Consider the following 19,457-nt stretch of genomic DNA (forward strand, 5'->3'; position numbering starts at 1 on the left):
CATTCTCTGCAGCTCCCTTCACAGCTTTATGCCGAAGACTTTGGATGCCCTGTTTCCCTCCACCCCCACCCCGCTTCTGGTTTCCTGCTGCTAGAACAACCAGCATTAACATTGGTCTGTTCCTTTCAGGCAGCCTGCTTCTGGCTTTCTTTTTTTGGTGATGAGTGGATGATACTAACTTGGTAGAAGTATCTTAGTGAGTGGCTCTGGTTGCCCCTTAAAGGCACCGCTGCTGTTACCTGGAGTTAAGCCTCTTCATTTGCCGCTCATTTTAGAATCATAACTGTGGAAAGATGAAATGCTGACATTGTTGGAAGGTTCTGTTATCCCTAGTGAGAATGAATGATTCAGTGTGTGTCATACAGCACTAAGACTGGGGGTGAAGCTCTCTGTACTCCCTGTCTTAAGGACAAAGATGTGTAGCAATAGAAGCGAGGCGCCGGGCGTTGGTGGCACATGCCTTTAATCCCAGCACTTGGGAGGCAGAGGCAGGTGGATTTCTGAGTTTGAGGCCAGCCTGGTCTACAGAGTGAGTTCCAGGACAGCCAGGGCTACACAGAGAAACCCTGTCTCGAAAAACTAAAAAAAAAAAAGAAGAAGAAGAAGAAGAAGAAGAAGAAGAAGAAGAAGAAGAAGCAGCAGCAGCAGCCGAGAGGCATCTGGGTATTAAAGACTTTAGCTTTAGAAGTTTGCCAAAGCACACATAACCAGTAGGAAAAGCATGTGACCTAGATGTGTAGGTTAAAATTCTGTGTCCTCAGGAATGGTTTTCTGTTCTTTTGACACAGTGCTCAAGTGTTGAAAGGTTGGCTTGGGGTAGCTTTTTGTTTTTAAATCTGTAGAGGAGGCGAGAGGCTCTGATGAAGAACTTCTTTCCTGCAGGCCACTGTCTTCTCTCACAGTAAAGCTACTGAGTTCCGAGTGCTGACTACAGGCAAGTGGACTGTGCAGGCAGCACCTCTTTCTATAGGACACTAAATTAGTCAAGTCATTTGGTCTCATCTCTTACCCAGTAGCTGGTATAGCCTGCTTTCTTCATTTTAACTTGGATCTGTGTAAGATTAATTTCTCAATGAGACATTAGATTCAGGCATAACTAAATATATATTAGGTGTTTTGGAACATTCTTTCTTTGTTCTTAGAAAAATGCCTTTAATCCCAGAGGCAAGCTGATGTCTGTGAATTCCAGGCTAGCCTAGTCTACAGAGTGAGTTCCAGGACAGCCAAGATACATTCTCTCTCTCATTCTCTCATTCTGTCTCTCTGTCTGTCTCTGTCTGTCTGTCTCTCTCTCTCTGGGGGGGGGGGGGTATTTTTCCAGGGTCACTGAGGAACCTCGAGTGTGAATAATTCTTCCAGTTTTCCTTTTGCCACTCAAAACAATATCACAAGAGAGCTCTCTGCTAAGGCTCTGATTCTTTGTATTGAATTCTCTAGCTTGGTAGAAAAAGGAGCTGCCAAGCTTAACTGCCCTAAAGACACAGGCATGTGTAGGCATGGAGGCTTTGGAAGTTATTGTGGGAGAGCCAGACATTTGATTCTTACCAGTCCTTTGCCCAATAATGCTTATACCTAGCACTGACCTCTGCTTGTATGTGGTGCCTCTGTGTGTGTGTGTGTGTGTGTGTGTGTGACATAGCTTAGGCCTTACACTCTTCTTGATCAAATTCTTCTTGATCACCTCACCCCTGCAAGTGCTGGGGTTACAGGCTTGGGCTTTATGGAAGGGTGAAAAACTTAGTACAAGTACGATTTCTCCGTGCAGAGCACACACCCCCTCCCCCAGCCCAGTGTGTGCTGTATAGAGATGTTTATTCCTGTTAATCTGAAGCCCAGGGACCACATTCAAGCACACTCAGCATGACAGCCAGGATTTAAGGACCAGTCTCACTGAAAGCCAGACTAAAACATTTGGGAACAACTTCCTTTCCCCCCAAACTGGTTTTATCTTCTTAAATTTTATCTATCAGGTAAAATTCCCATCTATGAAATCTATATTATCCATTACCCACATTCTGAGTACTGCCTTGAAGGACACTTGGGAGTTAGTTCCCACCTTGTGAAGGCTTGCCTGTCTGTGCCTGGCCCATGCACCACTTCAGCAGGGTCTTTTATTCACTTGGGTTCTAAAGTTCCACCATATTCTTGTTTCCTCTGTGACTTAGAGGTTCTGAGTTCTTTATTCTGAAATAAATATCGCAGGAATACTCTCGGATTCAGAGAGAACATGCTCCATTGCTGTACACCCAGCTCGTGAGGCCGGCTGGTACCATGGTTCACTCTGCAGCTTGCTTGCTTGCGACTGCAACAGTCACCTAGTTGATGTTCATTGGCAGTGTCACCAGCATCTTAAATCTTCCAAGTCAGGGTTAAATGCCCCGGGCAATTTTGCTGGAAAATTCCAGTTTCAACCCTGAGATTCTAAGTCTAACGGCTTCAGGGAGTTCACGTTTCTTGCCTGGTCAACTTATTTTTAAAAGCGAGCAGTCTTCCAAGTTGAGAGATGATTTTAAATTTCAGGTGAGTTCTTAAAAAACAGGGCTTCTTTTTCACTCGGGCAGTATAATCATCCAGCTGTGTCCCAGCCCTGAAACACACGGTGCCAGGTGACCAGGAAGACAAAGAGTCACTGAAACGCAGACCACTGCCATTTTAGAATCAAAGCACAGTTTAGTAATGTCTGCAGTGTGCTGCCTGTCAGATGCATCTCTCTTGGCCAGCTACTTCTCGATGTCACTTTTTATCCCTACAGTTATCTATCTCTGGGAAGTATACAGATTTAAAAAGTAAGTAGGGGCTGGGGAGACAGCTTAATTGTTGGTATAGTGCTTGCTTCAAACCCCAAGGGAGCTGAGGTTCAGCATCCTCTCACAAGTGTCCTGGCAGAGCTGTATGCATCTCTAATCCCAGCCCTGGAGAGGCAGACTCAGGTGGATGGATCTCCAGAGCTCATTTGCCAAACAGTTTAGTGAAAATCAGAGAGCTCCAGGTTAAGTGAGAGAACTTGTCTCAAAAAATCAGATAGACAGTGATTGAGGAAGACATGGATGTTGACCTCTGGCCTTTACACGTGTTGGTACCCATGTGCATATGCAGTCACCCACACTTGCGCACATACCCATACAACAGGAACATCCAAAGCAGGCACAAGCTTAAATTAGCCACCCTTCATTTTTCTCATGAAGGGTTTTTCTTTCCCAGTCACATTGTCGCTGTTAATATGGAGAGGGTGAGCTTTTTGGTTCTAAGGAGAAATAGAACTCGATGTCTCAGCTGTGCTGATAAAATATGATTGCTGTTTGATGACATTCTATTCAGCCCACAATTTGGGTGTCTGAGTCACGTATTAAGGAAACTGTGAAGGAAAGCAGGGACATAGGGGCAGTGAGCTTAAATGGGGAGAGCTTCCAGAGACAGGGTCCCAGTTGAGATCAGGGGAAGCTGTCCAGGCAGGTGACACACTGGAACCTGAAGAACCCAGGAGGAAGAGGGAAGTGGGAGCTAAAGAGCAGAATGGAGGGAGTGGAGGAAGTGCTAGTGGGCATCTCCAGTAAGAGGTGTGGTTGGGGAGTGCTGAGTGCCTGAGAGCCAGCAGGGAGCTCTGGAGGTGGGAGAAGAGTGGAGGTGCTGAGCCCAGAGGCTGGGAGGTGGTTGGAATGCTGGGAGCCTGAGGGATGAAGGTAGAGAGGTGTCCTGGCTGCTTGCAATTGGCTTTGGTGATTTAGGAGAGATTATGTAGAACACCTGGGTCAAGGAGCTTGGAGAAGCTTGTTAGGGGACTGTAGGAAAAGAGAGAGAGACAGAGAGAGAGAGAGAGAGAGAGAGAGAGAGAGAGAGAGAGAGAGAGAGAGAGAGAGAGAGAGAGAGAGAGAGAGAGAGAGAGAGAGAGAGGCAGGCGTTTTGATGTAGAGAAAATGAACTTTACAGGGGTGAGGGTCAAAATGGTTTCTCTTTTGCTCTTACAAATTGTATATGTGTTACTAGATGCTTAAGAAATCCCATATAAGATGGTATTGAGGCGCATGCCTTTAATCCTAGCACTCAGCAGGCAGAGGCAAGCAGATCTCGGAGTTCAAGGCTAGCTTGATTTACTGAGCAAATTCTAGGGACAGATCGGGCCACAAAGAAAGACCTCATTTCAAAAACAAATCCCGAATAAAATCATGCATGTGCACGGTGGCACACGGCTTTAATCCCCACATATGGAGGGGTAGAGGCAGGAAGATCACAAGTTCAAGGCTAGTCTGATGTGCAGTGAATTCCAGGATAGCCCAGGGCTACCTACACAGAGAAAACCTGTCTTGAAGAATTAAAAAAACAAAACAAAACAAACCATCACATATCACAAGAGAAACACACAAACTATACATGTAATTGAGTGGATTCTAGAACCTGTGTGATTACTTAGATGTGGCAGCAGTGAGGTTGGAGAGATTGATGCTTCAGAGGTTAGGAGCTCTTGCTGCCCTTATGGAAAACCTGGCTTCCAGTCCTAGCATCTTTGTCCCGTGTCTGGCAGTTCTTAAGGCCTGTAATCCTTGCCCCAAGAAATTTGATGCTCTCTTCTGGCCTCTGTGGGCATTGGGCTCATGGGCACATACAGACAAGCAGGTACACATACTACACATAAATGAAAAAATTAAAAAGAAACAGTATTAGCAGAAGATTCCCATGCATCTTCCCTCCTATCGTCCCCAAGTGCCACCTCTGTCCCTGCTTTAGCTGATTGATTGGTTCTGTCTTGCTGGGTTGTCCAGGCTGACCTTAGGTTCTTGGGCTCAAATGATTTAGCTGCTTCAGTCTCCCAAGTAGGTAGGACTGTGGGATATGCCACCATGCAGGGATACACTATCCTAATTCACACACTTTTTGTATGTGACCATTTAGTTCATATACACTGGCACCTCTTTCTTTCTGTCAGCATCAGATCTATGTGAGATCTGTCAGTGCTGTTATGTATATCTCACTGCTGTCCAAACATAATTTCGTTCTCCATTTTGCTATTGATGGGCATTGGGCTGTTTCTAGCTTGTGGCTATTATAGCAGTGCATCCATGGATATTGTGTACTTGCATTTGGTGAGTTTATTATTCCTGGAAGCAGAATTTCAAAGCTATGGAAATAAATGTGTGTTTGTCTGTGTCACACACAAACTGTCACTTGTACACACACACACACACCATTACTGATGCACATTCCAGGTTCTTCCTCCTACCATCAGTGTTAGAATCCTATTTGCTCTCCAGCCTTTAGCAACATTTGTTAGACTTTCTTCCGTTTTTTGCTGTACCAATGGGAATTTGGTGGCAACACCCTGGCCTGTAATTTGTACTTGCCTTATGATAAGGAAAAGTTTTTTAAAACCTGGGGGGATCCTGGAGCATGCCTGTACATTGCCAAAAAAGTTCTAATAGAGTCAGAGCCAGGGTGGCAGGCTACAGGGTGGACTGACTTCTAAGTCTAGGGCCCTATGGTTAGGGTCTGACTTTGCTCTCCATTTTCTGTGACTTTCAGCAACTTATTTCTCTGAACCTTGGGTTTCTTACCTGCAGGTGAAAGGATCTGTCTTGTTAGGCTTGCTGGAGCTAATGCTAGATGAAGCCCCTGGCTCCACGTCTGGCAGGAAGGAAGGGACGACAGCTCTCTCTTCACTTCTCTTTTTTTTTCTTTCTCTTTCTTTCTTTCTTTCTTTCTTTCTTTCTTTCTTTCTTTCTTTCTTTTTTTTTGTTTTTTTTTTTTGTTTTTTTTTTTTTTGTTGTTGTTTTTCGAGATAGGGTTTCTCTGTGTAGCCCTGGCTGTCTTGGAACTCACTTTGTAGACCAGGATGGCCTGGAACTCAGAAATCCGCCTGTCTCTGCCTCCCAAGTGCTGGGATTAAAGGCGTGTGCCACCACACCCGGCCCTTCACTTCTCAAATACATACATTGTTATCAGTTACTTCAGAGAACCTTGGCTGTGCCATATTGCTGGGCCTTCCTCAGCATTTCCCTCCAAAGCCTCTGCAGCTGTACTTTAATTGCTTTTTAAGGATAGCATACAAGATGAAACTCAACCCATCCTGTATTGACCATCTATAACACCGGATACTTTGCTTTATGCACTTAGAGCCTCATTGCTGTCAACCATTCCAGGAATACATTAGTGGTCATAGGTGGACCATCCCTGGGTAAGTGAGATGATTCAGCCACTTGATAATTTGCTGTGTCAAAAGGTACCTCCCTGAGGCTGGAGGTGGGGGGGCGCTCCAACTGGGTATTTTTTTAAGGGCTCTTTATAAGGTCCTATACAGTGGGTTTACTATGAATGTGTTAATTCCTGGATATAGCTCTTTGCATCTGTGAAGCTCCTGTTGCAGAGCCAGTGCACTGAATGTTTAATTAGAATCAGAACAGGTTGCATGCAAAGCTTGGGGACATTAATGTCTGTGCAAGAGTGTCAGAGCCTCTAGAAATCGAGTTATAGACAATTGTGAGCTGCCGTGTGGGTGCTGCGAATTGAACCTGGGTCCTTTGGAGGATCAGCCAGTGGTCGGAACTGCTGAGCCATCTTTCTAGCCACAGAACTCCCTTTCTAGCCCCACTCCTTTCAGGGCCAGGCCCTTAACAGCTACTGATCTACATTAAGTTATTCATTTGCCTTGGGCAGGTGTTCAAAATGGAGGAATGTTTTAAAATTACTTAGGAATGTAGTTTGTTGTTGGTGGTAGTTTTTTGTTTGTTTGTTTGTTTTTAAAGAAACCATTACTATTTGCCTTCTTGCCTCTATGGTGGTGTACCAAACCCACCTGGAATAGGCAATATTTTGCTCTGTTGTTAACACCATAGTTTTCCTGTTCAGCATTAAATGTCAACATATCTCACGAAGTTATAAAAAGCTCGCTAGCTTTCCTGTAGGGAGCCTCTGAGAACAGTATGGCTTTCTCATTCACTCCCCATCTTGCATCCCCTACCTTCTGCCTGTTGCGCATGGTGGAAGGTCACAGCCAAGCACAGTAAAAGTGTGTGTGGTGAAGCCGGGCGTGGTGGCGCACGCCTTTAATCCCAGCACTTGGGAGGCAGAGGCAGGCGGATTTCTGAGTTCGAGGCCAGCCTGGTCTACAAAGTGAGTTCCAGGACAGCCAGGGTTACACAGAGAAACCCTGTCTTGAAAAAAAAAAAAAAAGTGTGCGTGGTGTTTGCCCAGAATCCATCTTCTCAGAGTAGGGTGGGGAGTTTGGGCGGAGCCCTCAGTAAAGGTGTGGTTGTTTTCTTTTTAAGATCTAGAAAGGAGTTTGTAGGGCAGAGAATGGCGCTTTCAAAGTGTCCTGTTTACCCACTCCCCAAAGCTGGTTCCCAGGTTAGTCATTCAGCAATGTAATCAGATGGTGTTTGTTTGGGGTTAAGGGATCCCAAGAGCCTTCCCAAGAGAGTAGCATTGTTAGCTTGACAGCCTCTTGTCCTGGGAGCCTACCATGAATACAGTTTTTAGATGAGTACTTTAACTGCCCACACTAGCAGATGGTTCTTTTCTGATATTTAAATTTCTCCGTGAACTTTGCTTGGATTTGTTCTGTGAGACTGACCCAGGTCTGAATATTTTGACACTGGTATTCTTGTTACTTGCCACCTCTGTTCCATAGTTAACCTTCCCTGAATGCACATACCCAGATGAACACAGACCTGTGGGGTCACAGTGTGGCAAGAGTTAAGTCTTCTCAGGGGGCCATCTGCCTCCTTTCAGAGCAGATGAACAGGCTGTTCTTCCGAGATGCTTAGAAGAGGCCCTTGAGGTGCAGAGACAGACTGTGGAGGAAGCTCTGTTGCCCTGACTCCTAGCTAGAAGTGGGCCTGATCTCCTGTCACAGTGGCTGATGGTAGCTCTCCTGTCTTACTGGGCCTTCAGGTCTTGTGGTTGAGTCCCTTGTCATAGAGGCTGCTTCCTCCTAAGCGTTTATCAGGCCCGGTGGAGTCCGACAGGCAGCCTTTTGTTTCCGGGCTGCCTGTACCTCACAGTGTAGCGCTCCTGCTCACATGGCCGAGCCCTGACCTCTGTCTTCACTTGCTTGTTTTTAGGAATCCTTACCTCTTTGTCATGATGGAGATGGGACAAGCCTAGGACCTTGTGCATGCTAAATCCTTTGCCTCTGCACCGAATCCCCAGAAATCATAAGTAGCCAGACCTGGGCGCCTCTTATTCTATTCTTTTGCTTGTTGTCGCCAGTGCTACCTTTTTCTCTCTGGTTCCATCTGCCTTCATCTCCATCCCACAGTGGTGGAAGATGGCTGACCCCGTCCAGGAGTGTGCTAGTCCCTTGCCTGATGACATTTCTTGTCCCCCCTAGCCCTTGCTCCCTTCACTGATGGCTGATGGCTTCCCTTCATCTGTGGCCTGTTTGCCTGCACTTACACTAGCGACCCGCATCCTCTTCAGCTGCTGCCTTCGCTCTTTCTTCTAGATAGCTTATCCTCGAGGCACCTCAGAGTCTCTTGTCTCTCCTTCTCTTTCCTGTGGTCACTAGTCAGCTGCCGTTCTCCTAAGCAGAGCACACACACTTTGTTAAGGCAAAGGACTTTAGATTTTTTTTTTTTTTTTTTTTGAGTTTGCGTTCCTGACTGTGCTCCACTCTCTGGGTTACTTAGCAGCACTGTTCAGTTCTTTGAAGCAATGCTCTTGCGGTTCTCCCACCCGTGAGCATCCTCTGCCTCCCTGGTCAGCTCTCCTCGCTTGCCACAGAACATCTAATCCATGTCTTGCCCCACTCTGGCTCTGTGTATTTCCAGTACATCAAACACCCCTAAATCTCCGTCTTCTGCCTAGATGCGCACACATGGACATGCATGTGCCATAGGGAAAACTCAATTCTTAATCAACTTAACTCGCATATCAAGTAAGGTTTTCACAAAAAGTCCTGCTTCCTTCCCCTGGAATACAGGATTTTTCTCATGGCTCCTGGTAAAGTTGTTTACCTCATCCACCCCCACCCACCCTAGCCTTACTAAGCATCTTGTAGTTATTTCTCTCCTATGGTGCATGTCATATCATTTGTTACTGTTTGTCTTAGAAAATGCTCCTATTCCTGGCTGTCTGGTAAACGTCCCCTGCTGTCACATCAAGATGATGTCCTTTATTAGTGAATTATTGCCTTGTCTTGCCTTTGCATGTTTGTCCCATTCCCCACCCCCAACCCCCATAACTTTCTTCAAACCTTCATTAGAGCACTGCCAACTCCGGGAGACCCTTAACTCCCTGGGGATGGCTACTGAACACTGGGAGGACAAAGAAATTGGCATTAGGAACGAACGTGTGTGTAAGTGAGGGGATTCTCTTCTGTTCTTGGTTTATTTTTTGACAGTCTTTTTCTTTCTTTCTTTTTTTTTTTTTTTTCGAGACAGGGTTTCACTGTGCAGCCCTGGCTGTCCTGGAACTCACTTTGTAGACCAGGCTGGCCTCAAACTCAGAAATCTGCCTTTCTCTGCCTCCCGAGTGCTGGGATTAAAGGTGTGCGCCACCACGCCCGGCTTTGACAGTGTTTTATAGGGAGCTCTGACTAGCTCTGATTTACCATATCAACCAGGCTGGCCTTGAGCTCACAGAGATCTGCCTTGCTCAGTCTCCTGAGTGCTGCAATTAAAGGTGTGGACTGCATGTCTGGCTAAGGAGAGGTTTTAAGAGAAGTTACTGAGTCACCCATGGCCTTGTCCCATGCGGACAGGCCCAGAAAGCCACATGGTAAGCTATTGAAACCTCTAGGTTTATAGTCTTCCTTCGCCTTCTCGGAGGAAACTGTGGTAAAAGGCATTTTTACAGTGCAGACAGAAGCAACTAATAATGTGTTGAGGGCATTACTGACCTGTAGAGTGTCAGAGGACAAACATGAAGTACAGAGGAGGTGTGATAGGTTAAAGGTGGACAACACAGCTCAGAGGCAGCAGAGCAGGACAGGACTCTGTGCCCGTCCTGTCAGCATGCACTCGGACATATTAACATGTGATTTAAAGAACTGCAGAGCCGGGCGTGGTGGCGCACACCTTTAATCCCAGCACTCAGGAGGCAGAGGCAGGCGGATTTCTGAGTTCGAGGCCAGCCTGGTCTACAAAGTGAGTTCCAGGACAGCCAGGACTATACAGAGAAACCCTGTCTCAAAAAACCAAAAAAACAAAATAAGAACTGCAGAACTTCCTTTTCAGGGACACGCCACTTAAGGTCTTGTTAACACAGAGCTTCTTTTAGGCCGAGCATTCACGCTTTGTGTGGTGCTACACGCTGGAAGTAGAAGCAGGAGCTTGAGGGAGTTCTAAGACCTCTTGTCTATGTAGCAAATTCAAGACCTGTCTGGGCTACTAGAGACAGGGCCTCCAAACAAACCCCACAGAAACTCATTAACTTATGATGCATGCACGACATGGTCTTTACCATCATGCTGTGTGTGCTATGATTTTGCAGAAAGGCAGATTGGGTTTCTTACATGGTAACTTAGCTCCTCTGGTAAGTGACAGACAGAAGGATAGGTGGTGTTGGTGTGTACTTAGCCAAGGTGGCTTGACCAGTCAGCAACAGCCTGGGCACTGTCATATTCCCTTTTCTCACAGGGGTCAGGGTCAGGTGGTCGGGTGCTAAATGCTTAGAGAAGAAAATGACCTATATCACGAGTGTGTCAGAGGCCGTGTTAGAAAGTCTAAAACATTCTGGAGAAGTCTGGACACCTAAAATCGTGACCCATGGGACCCTGCACCCTCCCTTCCCTGCTGTGCCCCGCTTTTTTTCTTTTATAAAATGACCAATGTTAGACTGATTTGCCTCTTAGTTCCTTCTGTCTTTGAACTCTGAAAATGCCTTTGTTAAAAAGAGACAATGCAGGAAGTATCAATTTGTGTGTGTGGATTATTGAATAGCAACACTAGATGTTTCATCTAGTATCTCTTTGAGCAAAGAGCTCAGGCTCAGAATGTCCCTGCAGCTGACTGCTTGCTCTGCTGGGGGGCGTGATCATGTCTCCCCGCAGTGCTCAGTGTTTAGTAGACCCTGTGGGGACTCACTCAGGCCTCCCAGAAGTGCAGTCTTTAATAAACCTTCATCAGGCCCTTCTAACATTTGGGGGGTTGGATACGTTTGGTTCTGTGAACTTAAAAAAGCCAACCTCACCCTCAATATCTAAGTAGATAAAACACTCTTAATTAAACCACAGAGGCACTGATCGACAAGGACCCAACATTGTTCGGTATTAGTTACATACAGAGCACCACTGGGCTCCAGTGTAGACACTGGGGAGTAGTACCCCCTGCCCTCGATGAGCTAAATAAAGTGTGTGAGCAGAAAATAAATGACCTGTGTAGTAAGCTTTAGAAGTGCCGCCACAGGGCTAGGGCGCTGGCTCATCCCGGAAGAGGAGCTCCTTAGAGGATCAGAGTTGTTCCCACCACCTGTTAGGCAGCTCACAACCACCTGCAACTCTAGCTCCCTCTTCTGGCCCTTGTGGTTCCTGCACACATGCGGCATTCACTTACACAGACACATGTACACATAAATAAGATGAATCTTTAAAAAGAACAGTGCAATCATAGGAGCTTAGTGGAGCAGGAGTGTGGATTAAGATATTACTTGCATAGGCTAGTGGGAGGGAAAGTCAAAAGATAACATGGTTTAAGGATAAGGCTGAGGATTTAGAGTCAGAGACCTGGGCTTTTACCATCTCAGCTTTCTGGTTAGTCTCTGGGCATTAGCTATATGCTTCTTTAAGCCTGTCTGGTTTATATACTTTTTTGGTTTTCCAAGATGGGGTTTCTCTGTGTAACATCAGTTCACTCATAGGTCAGGCTGGCCTCAAACTCAGAGATCCAGCTGCCTCTGCCTCTCTTTCTGCCTCTCTGCCTCTGCCGCCTCTGCCTCGAGTGCTGGGATTAAAGGCATGTGGTCTATATACTATTTTTTCAGAGCACTTGCTATATTGCCCAGGCTCAAGTTACCCTTTTCTGTCTCAACTAGTTAGCTAGCTGGGACTCCTGAACAGGTCACTGCGTCTGGCTTTGCCCACTTACAGCACACACCCTCCATGGTTAGTGTGTGTGAGAAAGTTCTTTCTGAGCTTCAGGGCAAGACAATGACCTTGAATAAAGAGGGTGTTGAGCTGGTTGTGATTGTAAGGTAAGAGTGCATTTTAATCAAGCAAGATTTCAGATTAAATTAGTCAGGACGAGGCCACCTTACAAAGCTCTCATACCAGCATGGTTTCTCACCGTGCTCTGGCAGAGCGAATGTCTTTGACATTTGGAACACTCACTCTGGTGGTAAACAATGAGGCGAGCCTTCCATGGCCCCACACTGGTGTGGTGCATGTATCCTGCCTTGCCTGTACACACAGGGCTAAAAGTGCAGTAATGCTACATCTTACCTCTTACCTCTCCCTCTCCTGTGCCAGATTTTATCATGTGGGCATCCTGCTGCAACTGGTTCTGCTTGGATGGACAGCCTGAGGAGGCACCACCACCACAGGGAGCCAGGACACAAGCCTATTCCAACCCTGGGTACAGCTCCTTCCCTTCCCCCACAGGCTCGGAACCTAGCTGCAAGGCCTGCGGGGTCCATTTCGCAAGCACAACCCGGAAGGTAAGTGCCATTGCACCATGACCCCAGGACTCAGGCCAGCTACCTGATCTCTCTACCTCTATGGTGCTGGGGACCCAGGCCTGTCCTAGAATGTTCGAGAACAACTGTTCCAAGTGAAGGCAAAGCATCTCAGAATAGACCCCTGAACTCAGACATCAGCATAGACCCCGGAACTCAGACAGCAGCGTCCCTGCTTGCTAACTGTATGGCTGAACCCCATCTATGAGGCACCTTTTTTAGTGCTGGGAATGAGATGAGGCCACTAAGTGCCCAGTCCCGTGCTGGGAACCTGGCAAGTGTTGGCTCTTACTGTCACATAGAAACCTGGCTGCAGATTAACCTTGTCATCATTATCAAAAGCCCATTAGAGTTTTCTGAGAGGCAGGAAAACTGTAGCAGAGACTCTGGAGCCTGCTCACTGGCATAGCCAACTGCAGTGGGCTGCACTGTGGTACGGTGTCCCTTTGCAAGTACCCTCAGGCAGCAGCAGGAGTCCTGCAGAACCTGAGCTCTCTAATGCAGAGTGTGTGACAGTGGGAAACCGAGGGGAAAGTGATTCTTTTTACAATTTTTACTGTGTGTGTGTGAGAGACTGTTGAAGATTTTAGCACGGTGGTAAACCTTACCTGATGTGATTTTGAGGTCACCCTGAGCTACGTAGTGAAATCCTGTTTCAAACAACAAAATATTCAGATTTACAGATTTACTAAGACTTAGTTTTTATTGTTGTTGTGATGGTGGTGGTGGTGGGACAGGGTCTTAACTCTGCAACCTAAGCTAGCCTCGACCTCTTAATCTATCTAACCTCAGACTCAAGGCAACCTCCCTACCTCAGCCTCCCAAGTGCTGGGATTACAGGGGTGAAGTTTACCACTATACTTTGCTTAGATTTTTGTTTGACTTTTGAGACAAGGTTTCTTTGTATAGTTCCTGGCTGTCCTGGCACTTGCTCTGTAGACCAGATTGACCTTGAACTCACAGAGATCTGCCTATCTTTGCCTCCTGAGTACTGGGATTAAAGGTATGCTCTAGGACTACCTAGAAGATGGGGGCTGGAGGGGGGGCTGTTTTGTTTTGAGACGGGGTTTCTCTGTATAGCCCTGGCTGTCCTGGAACTCACTCTGTAGACCAGGCTGGCCTCAAACTCAGAATTCCACCTGCCTCTGCCTCCCAAGTTCTGGGACTAAAGATGTGCACCACCACTGCCCAGCGATTTTTTGTTTGTTTTCTTTCTTTTTATTTATTATGTATGCCTGTTGGCCAGAAGAGTGCACCATATTTCATTATAGATGGTTATAAACTACTATGCGCTTGCTAGGAATTGAACTCAGGACTTCTGGAAGATCAATCAAAGCTCTTAATCTCTGAGCCATCTCTCCCAGCCCCAGAATATATATATATAAAATCTTTTTTTTTCTTTTTTTAAATTTTTAATATATTTATTACATATTTTCCTCAATTACATTTCCAATGCTATCCCAAAAGTCCCCCATAGCGCCCCCCACTTCCCTACCCACCCATTCCCATTCTTTTGGCCCTGGCATTCCCCTATATTGGGGCATATAAAGTTTGCAAGTCCAATGGGCCTCTCTTTCCATTGATGGCCGACTAGGCCATCTTTCGATACATATGCAGCTAGAGACAAGAGCTCCGGGGTTCTGGTTAGTACATCATGTTGTTCCAACAATAGGGTTGCAGATCCCTTTAGCTCCTTGGGTACTTTCTCTAGCTTCTCCATTGGGAGCCCTGTGATACATCCAATAGCTGACTGTGAACATCCACTCCTGTGTTTGCTAGGTATAATCTTTTTTAATTTAGATTTTTTTGTTGTTTCTTTCATTTAATCCTCACAGTAACTGTAGCAGCTTTAGAAACTACCAAAACCTGTCTTACAAGTGACAAAAATCTTAGAGTTTAAAATTTACAAAAGAAAACTGTAATGTCAGGCTCCTGGTAATCAGCAAGACACAGCAGCATAGCCATTCTGTTTCCCGTAAGCAACACTTCACTCTCCCATGCTTTAAGTACTAGAGCCAGGATTCAAGCTCAGATCCTGGACTTCAGGCAACCCATAAGCAACAACATTTGGGATGCTAAGCAGAGGATGTCAGGTCATGGGCCCAGGGTCTCGGGAACATGGGGGTGATTAAAACTGCTTTCCTCCCACGCTGGAAATAAGTGCTAATATCTAGCAGGTGTCAGGCATGGCCTGGGTGAGGTGGATGGGGATGAAGGAGAGGTTGCCTCTACTTAGGGGGCTTGCAGCAGGACAGAGAGGTCAAAGCAGGGTACACACAGTCAGACAGAGGAACGCCACCGTGGCCTGAAGCACTCTCTGGGGGATGCAGACAGATCCCAGTTTGGAGAATGAAAGATGTTATTGGGACAATGTTTTCTTGCTCTAAATTATGAATTAATTTTGTAAAGTTCACAGTGAATTTTGTGAATGTTAAGGATGATTTCTGCTGCAAGTATTTTTTCATTTGTAATTTCACGCTTAAATGGATCAGCCTTCTTAAGGGGTTGTCGTTCCCTAGCCAGAGACGTTTAAGACAGCTTCTCTGCAAGTAGTTGGATTGCCTTGATTACATGAGTCTTGCCGTTGTTTTCTTCCTTTCCTTTCCTTTCCTTTCCTTTCCTTTCCTTTCCTTTCCTTTCCTTTCCTTTCCTTTCCTTTCCTTTCCTTGTCACTATTTTCTGTATGCTCAGTGGGTGTAAAACACAGACAACAGCAAAGACTTGTAGAGAGAATACAGGTAAGGTGTGTCCCCTGGGTCCCCCAGGTTCTCAGGCCTGGAGAGAAGGGGCGGTTTTGCCATAAGCTAGCTGTCCTGTCTGTACTGGTGATGCCTGGCTGTAGTGTTGCAGTGGCCTAAGTTTCAGAGGGAGTTCTGGTGCCCAGTCTCTTCAGCTGGACAAGCGTGAGGTGGCGGAGGGGTTGTACTTGGTTGGAATTTGGGCATAGTATTCAGATGCGGAACAGAAGAGTGAGTGGCCTTTTGGTGTTGAGAAGATCAGAGATGGTCAAGAGGGGAAAGAGAGAAATAGCAGACAGTGCCTTCCTCTGCCTTATGCGTTCTCTCTCTCTCTCTCTCTGTAAATATAAATAAATGATCTCTGATATTCAATGGCTCAGGAGCCAGCCAGGTCCAGGATGAAAGTATGGGCCTGTGCACTGCCAGGGATTTGTTTCAGGCCAGCCTGCTGAAGGGGAAAAATCAAGGAGGGTGGTGCCTGGTCAAGGCTGGCCCTAGCTCTTTTTTTGTTTGTTTGTTTTTTGAGATAGGGTTTCTCTGTGTAGCCCTGGCTGTCCTGGAACTCACTTTGTAGACCAGGCTGGCCTTGAACTCAGAAATCCTCCTGCCTCTGCCTCCCGAGTGCTGGGATTAAAGGTGTGCCACCACGCCCAGCCTTGATGAAGGAGTCTCAAGACAGGCTCAGAACCTTTTCCTTGTTACTCTGGCATGACCCATTTGTTAGGATTCACACAGGCTGTTCCTTTGCTCTTTCTCCCCTCCTTTGTTGACAGCCCCTCTTTCTCCCCCCTGCCCCCTACCTCTTGTCTTTCTCTGTGGCTCTGCCACCACGCTCAAGGAGTTTAGCCTCAAGCGCCTCTCTCCCTCCCTCCCTCCCTCCACTTTTGGATCTGTTTCAGAGGCAGGTTTGCCTCAGAGTCCCTGGTGGGCAGGGGCAGCAGAACCTGGGGTGTCGTCCTTACCTTCTGATCTTGTATCCAGAGATATTTGGATCTGGCTGATTGAGCAGCACAGGCTTCATAGCTGTGTCAAGTTGGGTCTTGTCAAACTGCATTGACTTAGGTAACATTCCAAGGGGGGGGGGGGGGACACCACAGCTTCACAACACTGAAGCCTCATTTTCAGCCAGGCATTCTGCACCCCTAATACTCAGAACTCCACTTTCCACTTGCATGGCCGCCAGTCCAAGTATTCTTTGCTGGTGTGGGCCACATGTCCTTTTAAGTCTCTGCACAGCTTACTTACTGTCTGGTCATAACAGAGTAGAGAGGGCGCTGGTGTGAGTCCCCATGCAACACCCAAGTTTTCATGCTTTGTCTGGACTATGTGGATGGCACATAGACAAACCCTAATGAGAACTCTCTTAACCCCACAAAAAGGCTGCCCTGACCCTGCCTCTGAGACTCTGTCTTGGGTGTCCTTTTTGTAGCTGAACAGCTTTCCTTATTAAGAAAAAAAAGATGCAGATACATGAACTCGAGTGTAACAGCTAAGTGACCATGAAATGACAAGTTCCTAACCTCTTGAGCAGGTGCCCAGCATGTTCAGGAGTGACCTCTTTGGAGACTGTCTCTGGCTCCAGCAGAGCTCAGATGTCAGTGTGCCTGCACGACCTGCAGCTTGAGTGACCTCGCTGTGCTGTCTGGGACTATGGGAGTGGCAGCACCAGGCAGTGCCAGCCTGCGGGCCAGTCACACTTGTCTCTAAACCGGGACACTGTATGCTTTCACAAAGGAGAGAAGCTAGCATCCGGGTCCCTTGTCCTACCCAAATATTTATCTTGAACTGACCTTGTGTGCGTACCATCTACTTCCCAGCACTCTGAATGGCCTTGCTGGAGCAGGGAAGCCTGCGAGCAGCCTCTGTGGACAGGATACTGAATAGGGAGTAGGCAGCCGGGTCTCTGATTCCGTCCCCGTCCCATTGGCTGCTTGTGTGGGGCTCAGCAAGGCATTATGGCCACCTGGGATGGCATGATTGAGGCCACTGGACTAGTCCCAGCTGCCTTTACTACCTGACCGTGAATATTTCTCCATCCCCTTGTAAAGGGCTTGAGAATGAAATAACAAGCCAGTCTTCCTGTAGCATCACAGTAGATTCTATTAACGCCAGTGTTAACAATAGCTGCCAGCTGAGCATGGTGACATAGCCTGTCGACTCTGCTTGAGCTGCACAGTGAGACCCTATCTCAAAAACCCCGGAGATGTAGCTCAGTGGTATGTCACTTGCCTAGCTTGCAAAAGGTCCTCAAAACAGCCAAATCCAGCAACAGCAGGAACGAACAAACCTCTGTAACCCTTACATGCCTGCTTGCTTTCCTTAGCAGTGAGATAGAAAGGGGCACAGGTAGGAGCTAGATCCCAGCTCCCTCCTTAGGACCCGCTGTGTATCAGGTGTGCCTCAAAGCATTGTTTGCCTAGCTCCACAATGACCTTGGGAGAGAAGCCCTGGTTTCGCCTGCTGCTCACCAAAGGGAAACCGAGCAGCAGAGAGCCCCACGTAGCGTACCCTCTGTGAGGCATTTGAGATGGAGACTTGAATAAAAACGCAGAGCCCTAGCCGGGCGTGGTGGCGCACGCCTTTAATCCCAGCACTTGGGAGGCAGAGGCAGGCGGATTTCTGAGTTCGAGGCCAGCCTGAGTGAGTGCCAGGACAGCCAGGGCTACACAGAGAAACCCTGTCTCGAAAAACCAAAAAAAAAACCAAAAACAAAAACAAAAACGCAGAGCCCTTACATTCCAAATATGGCGTTGCTATTAATAGCTCCAGGTTTGTGTGTGTGTGTGTGTGTGAGAGAGAGAGAGAGAGAGAGAGAGAGAGAGAGAGAGAGAGAGTTCAAAGTTTCATAAGCCTTAAATGAAATTACAGATGTAAACGAATGTGTTGTGTGTACACACGGAATATAAATGTCAGGTTTCCTGTTGGTGGACGCAGACACAGAGTCTGTCACCTCCAAGTGGCCTTTAATCTGAAAAGCCATAGTGTGGCTCCCACCTTGGGTCTAGGGTAGAACAAGAGCTACTGTGGGATGTCCTGCTGGCGGCCCTGCTGGCGGCTAGTGGCCCTGCAGTCCCCACTGCTTTCTGACCTGTTCCTTCAAGCTGATGTGCTCTCGTGTCTCTTGCTCTAAGCAGCAGACCTGCTTGGACTGTAAGAAAAACTTCTGCATGACTTGTTCGAGCCAAGAGGGGAATGGGCCACGCCTCTGCCTTCTCTGCCTACGGTTCAGAGCCACGGCCTTCCAGCGGGAGGAGCTCATGAAGATGAAGGTGAAGGACCTGAGGGACTATCTCAGTCTCCATGACATCTCTACGGAAATGTGCCGGGAGAAAGAGGAGCTGGTGTTTCTGGTGCTTGGCCAGCAGCCTGTAATTTCTGAGGCGGACAGGACTCGTGCTCCCCACTTGCCCCAGGCTTTCCCTGAGCAGCAGGCCTTCCTGACCCAGCCTCAAACCAGCACAGTACCTCCTACCTCACCTGGCCTCCCTTCTTCACCTGCACAAGTCACCTCTGTTCCCTTAGCCCAGGATCAGGAACCTCAGCAGGTAGGAACCACGCAGCCTCTTCACTGCTGTGTCTGCTCCGGGACTCTTTTTCTTCCCTCCACTGCAGTGTGGGAATGGGGTGTCAGGTATCATGTCTAGATGGTGTAAAACCTTTTTGCTTGTTGATTCTAGAAGTGGTGTTTTCTGATCATTAGGCTCAAGCTCTGGCTTCAGGGAGGGTAGGCCTAGTACTGTGTTTTTGTGCAGTTTGTTTGTGATACCTTCATCCCCTAATTAGACTTAAAAAAATTTTTTTTTCATTGCTTCAGAAATACTTTGAGGAAAATCATCCTCATCTCTAGTTTGCCCTTCAGCTTGCTGCCCTTTGACTGATCTAAGTGGCAGGAAAGGAGAACAATGGGGAGCATTGGGGAGGGCCGGCCTTGCTGCTGTCCTGCGTACCGTGTGTGAACAGCGGTGGTCAGCATGCTGTGGGGCTGTACCCTGCCTCCTTGTTACATAGTGTTGCCTGGAAACTGTAAGCCAGGAGCAGCCAGTTGGGTTGGGGGAGTCCACAGTCAACACGTACTGTCTCCACCCTTGGGAAGCCCTGACAGAGAAAGGCTAAGCACGA

The 19,457-nt window shown here is 47.3% G+C and overlaps 1 protein-coding gene across 6 annotated transcripts in view; it reads left to right on the forward strand.

The window, feature by feature from the left end:
* The window catches only part of Rffl (ring finger and FYVE like domain containing E3 ubiquitin protein ligase), a 67,886-nt gene that overhangs the window by 40,364 nt on the left and 8,065 nt on the right, over positions 1-19,457 (forward strand). For 5 of the 6 annotated variants that reach the window (XM_021176217.2, XM_029483016.2, XM_029483018.2 and 2 more), the window contains 2 exons: positions 12,395-12,582; positions 18,473-18,883. In XM_021176217.2, coding sequence (XP_021031876.1) covers positions 12,403-12,582; positions 18,473-18,883 — 591 coding nt within the window. In that variant the 5' untranslated portion in view covers positions 12,395-12,402. Of the gene's footprint in view, positions 1-2,216; positions 2,521-12,394; positions 12,583-18,472; positions 18,884-19,457 lie in introns of those variants that run through there. The other variant, XM_029483019.2, reaches the window with a different exon arrangement.

Source organism: Mus caroli, unplaced genomic scaffold (assembly GCF_978045245.1).
Source record: "Mus caroli unplaced genomic scaffold, Mus_caroli_1 scaffold_13, whole genome shotgun sequence".
In the NCBI taxonomy this organism is placed as follows: Eukaryota; Metazoa; Chordata; class Mammalia; order Rodentia; family Muridae; genus Mus; species Mus caroli.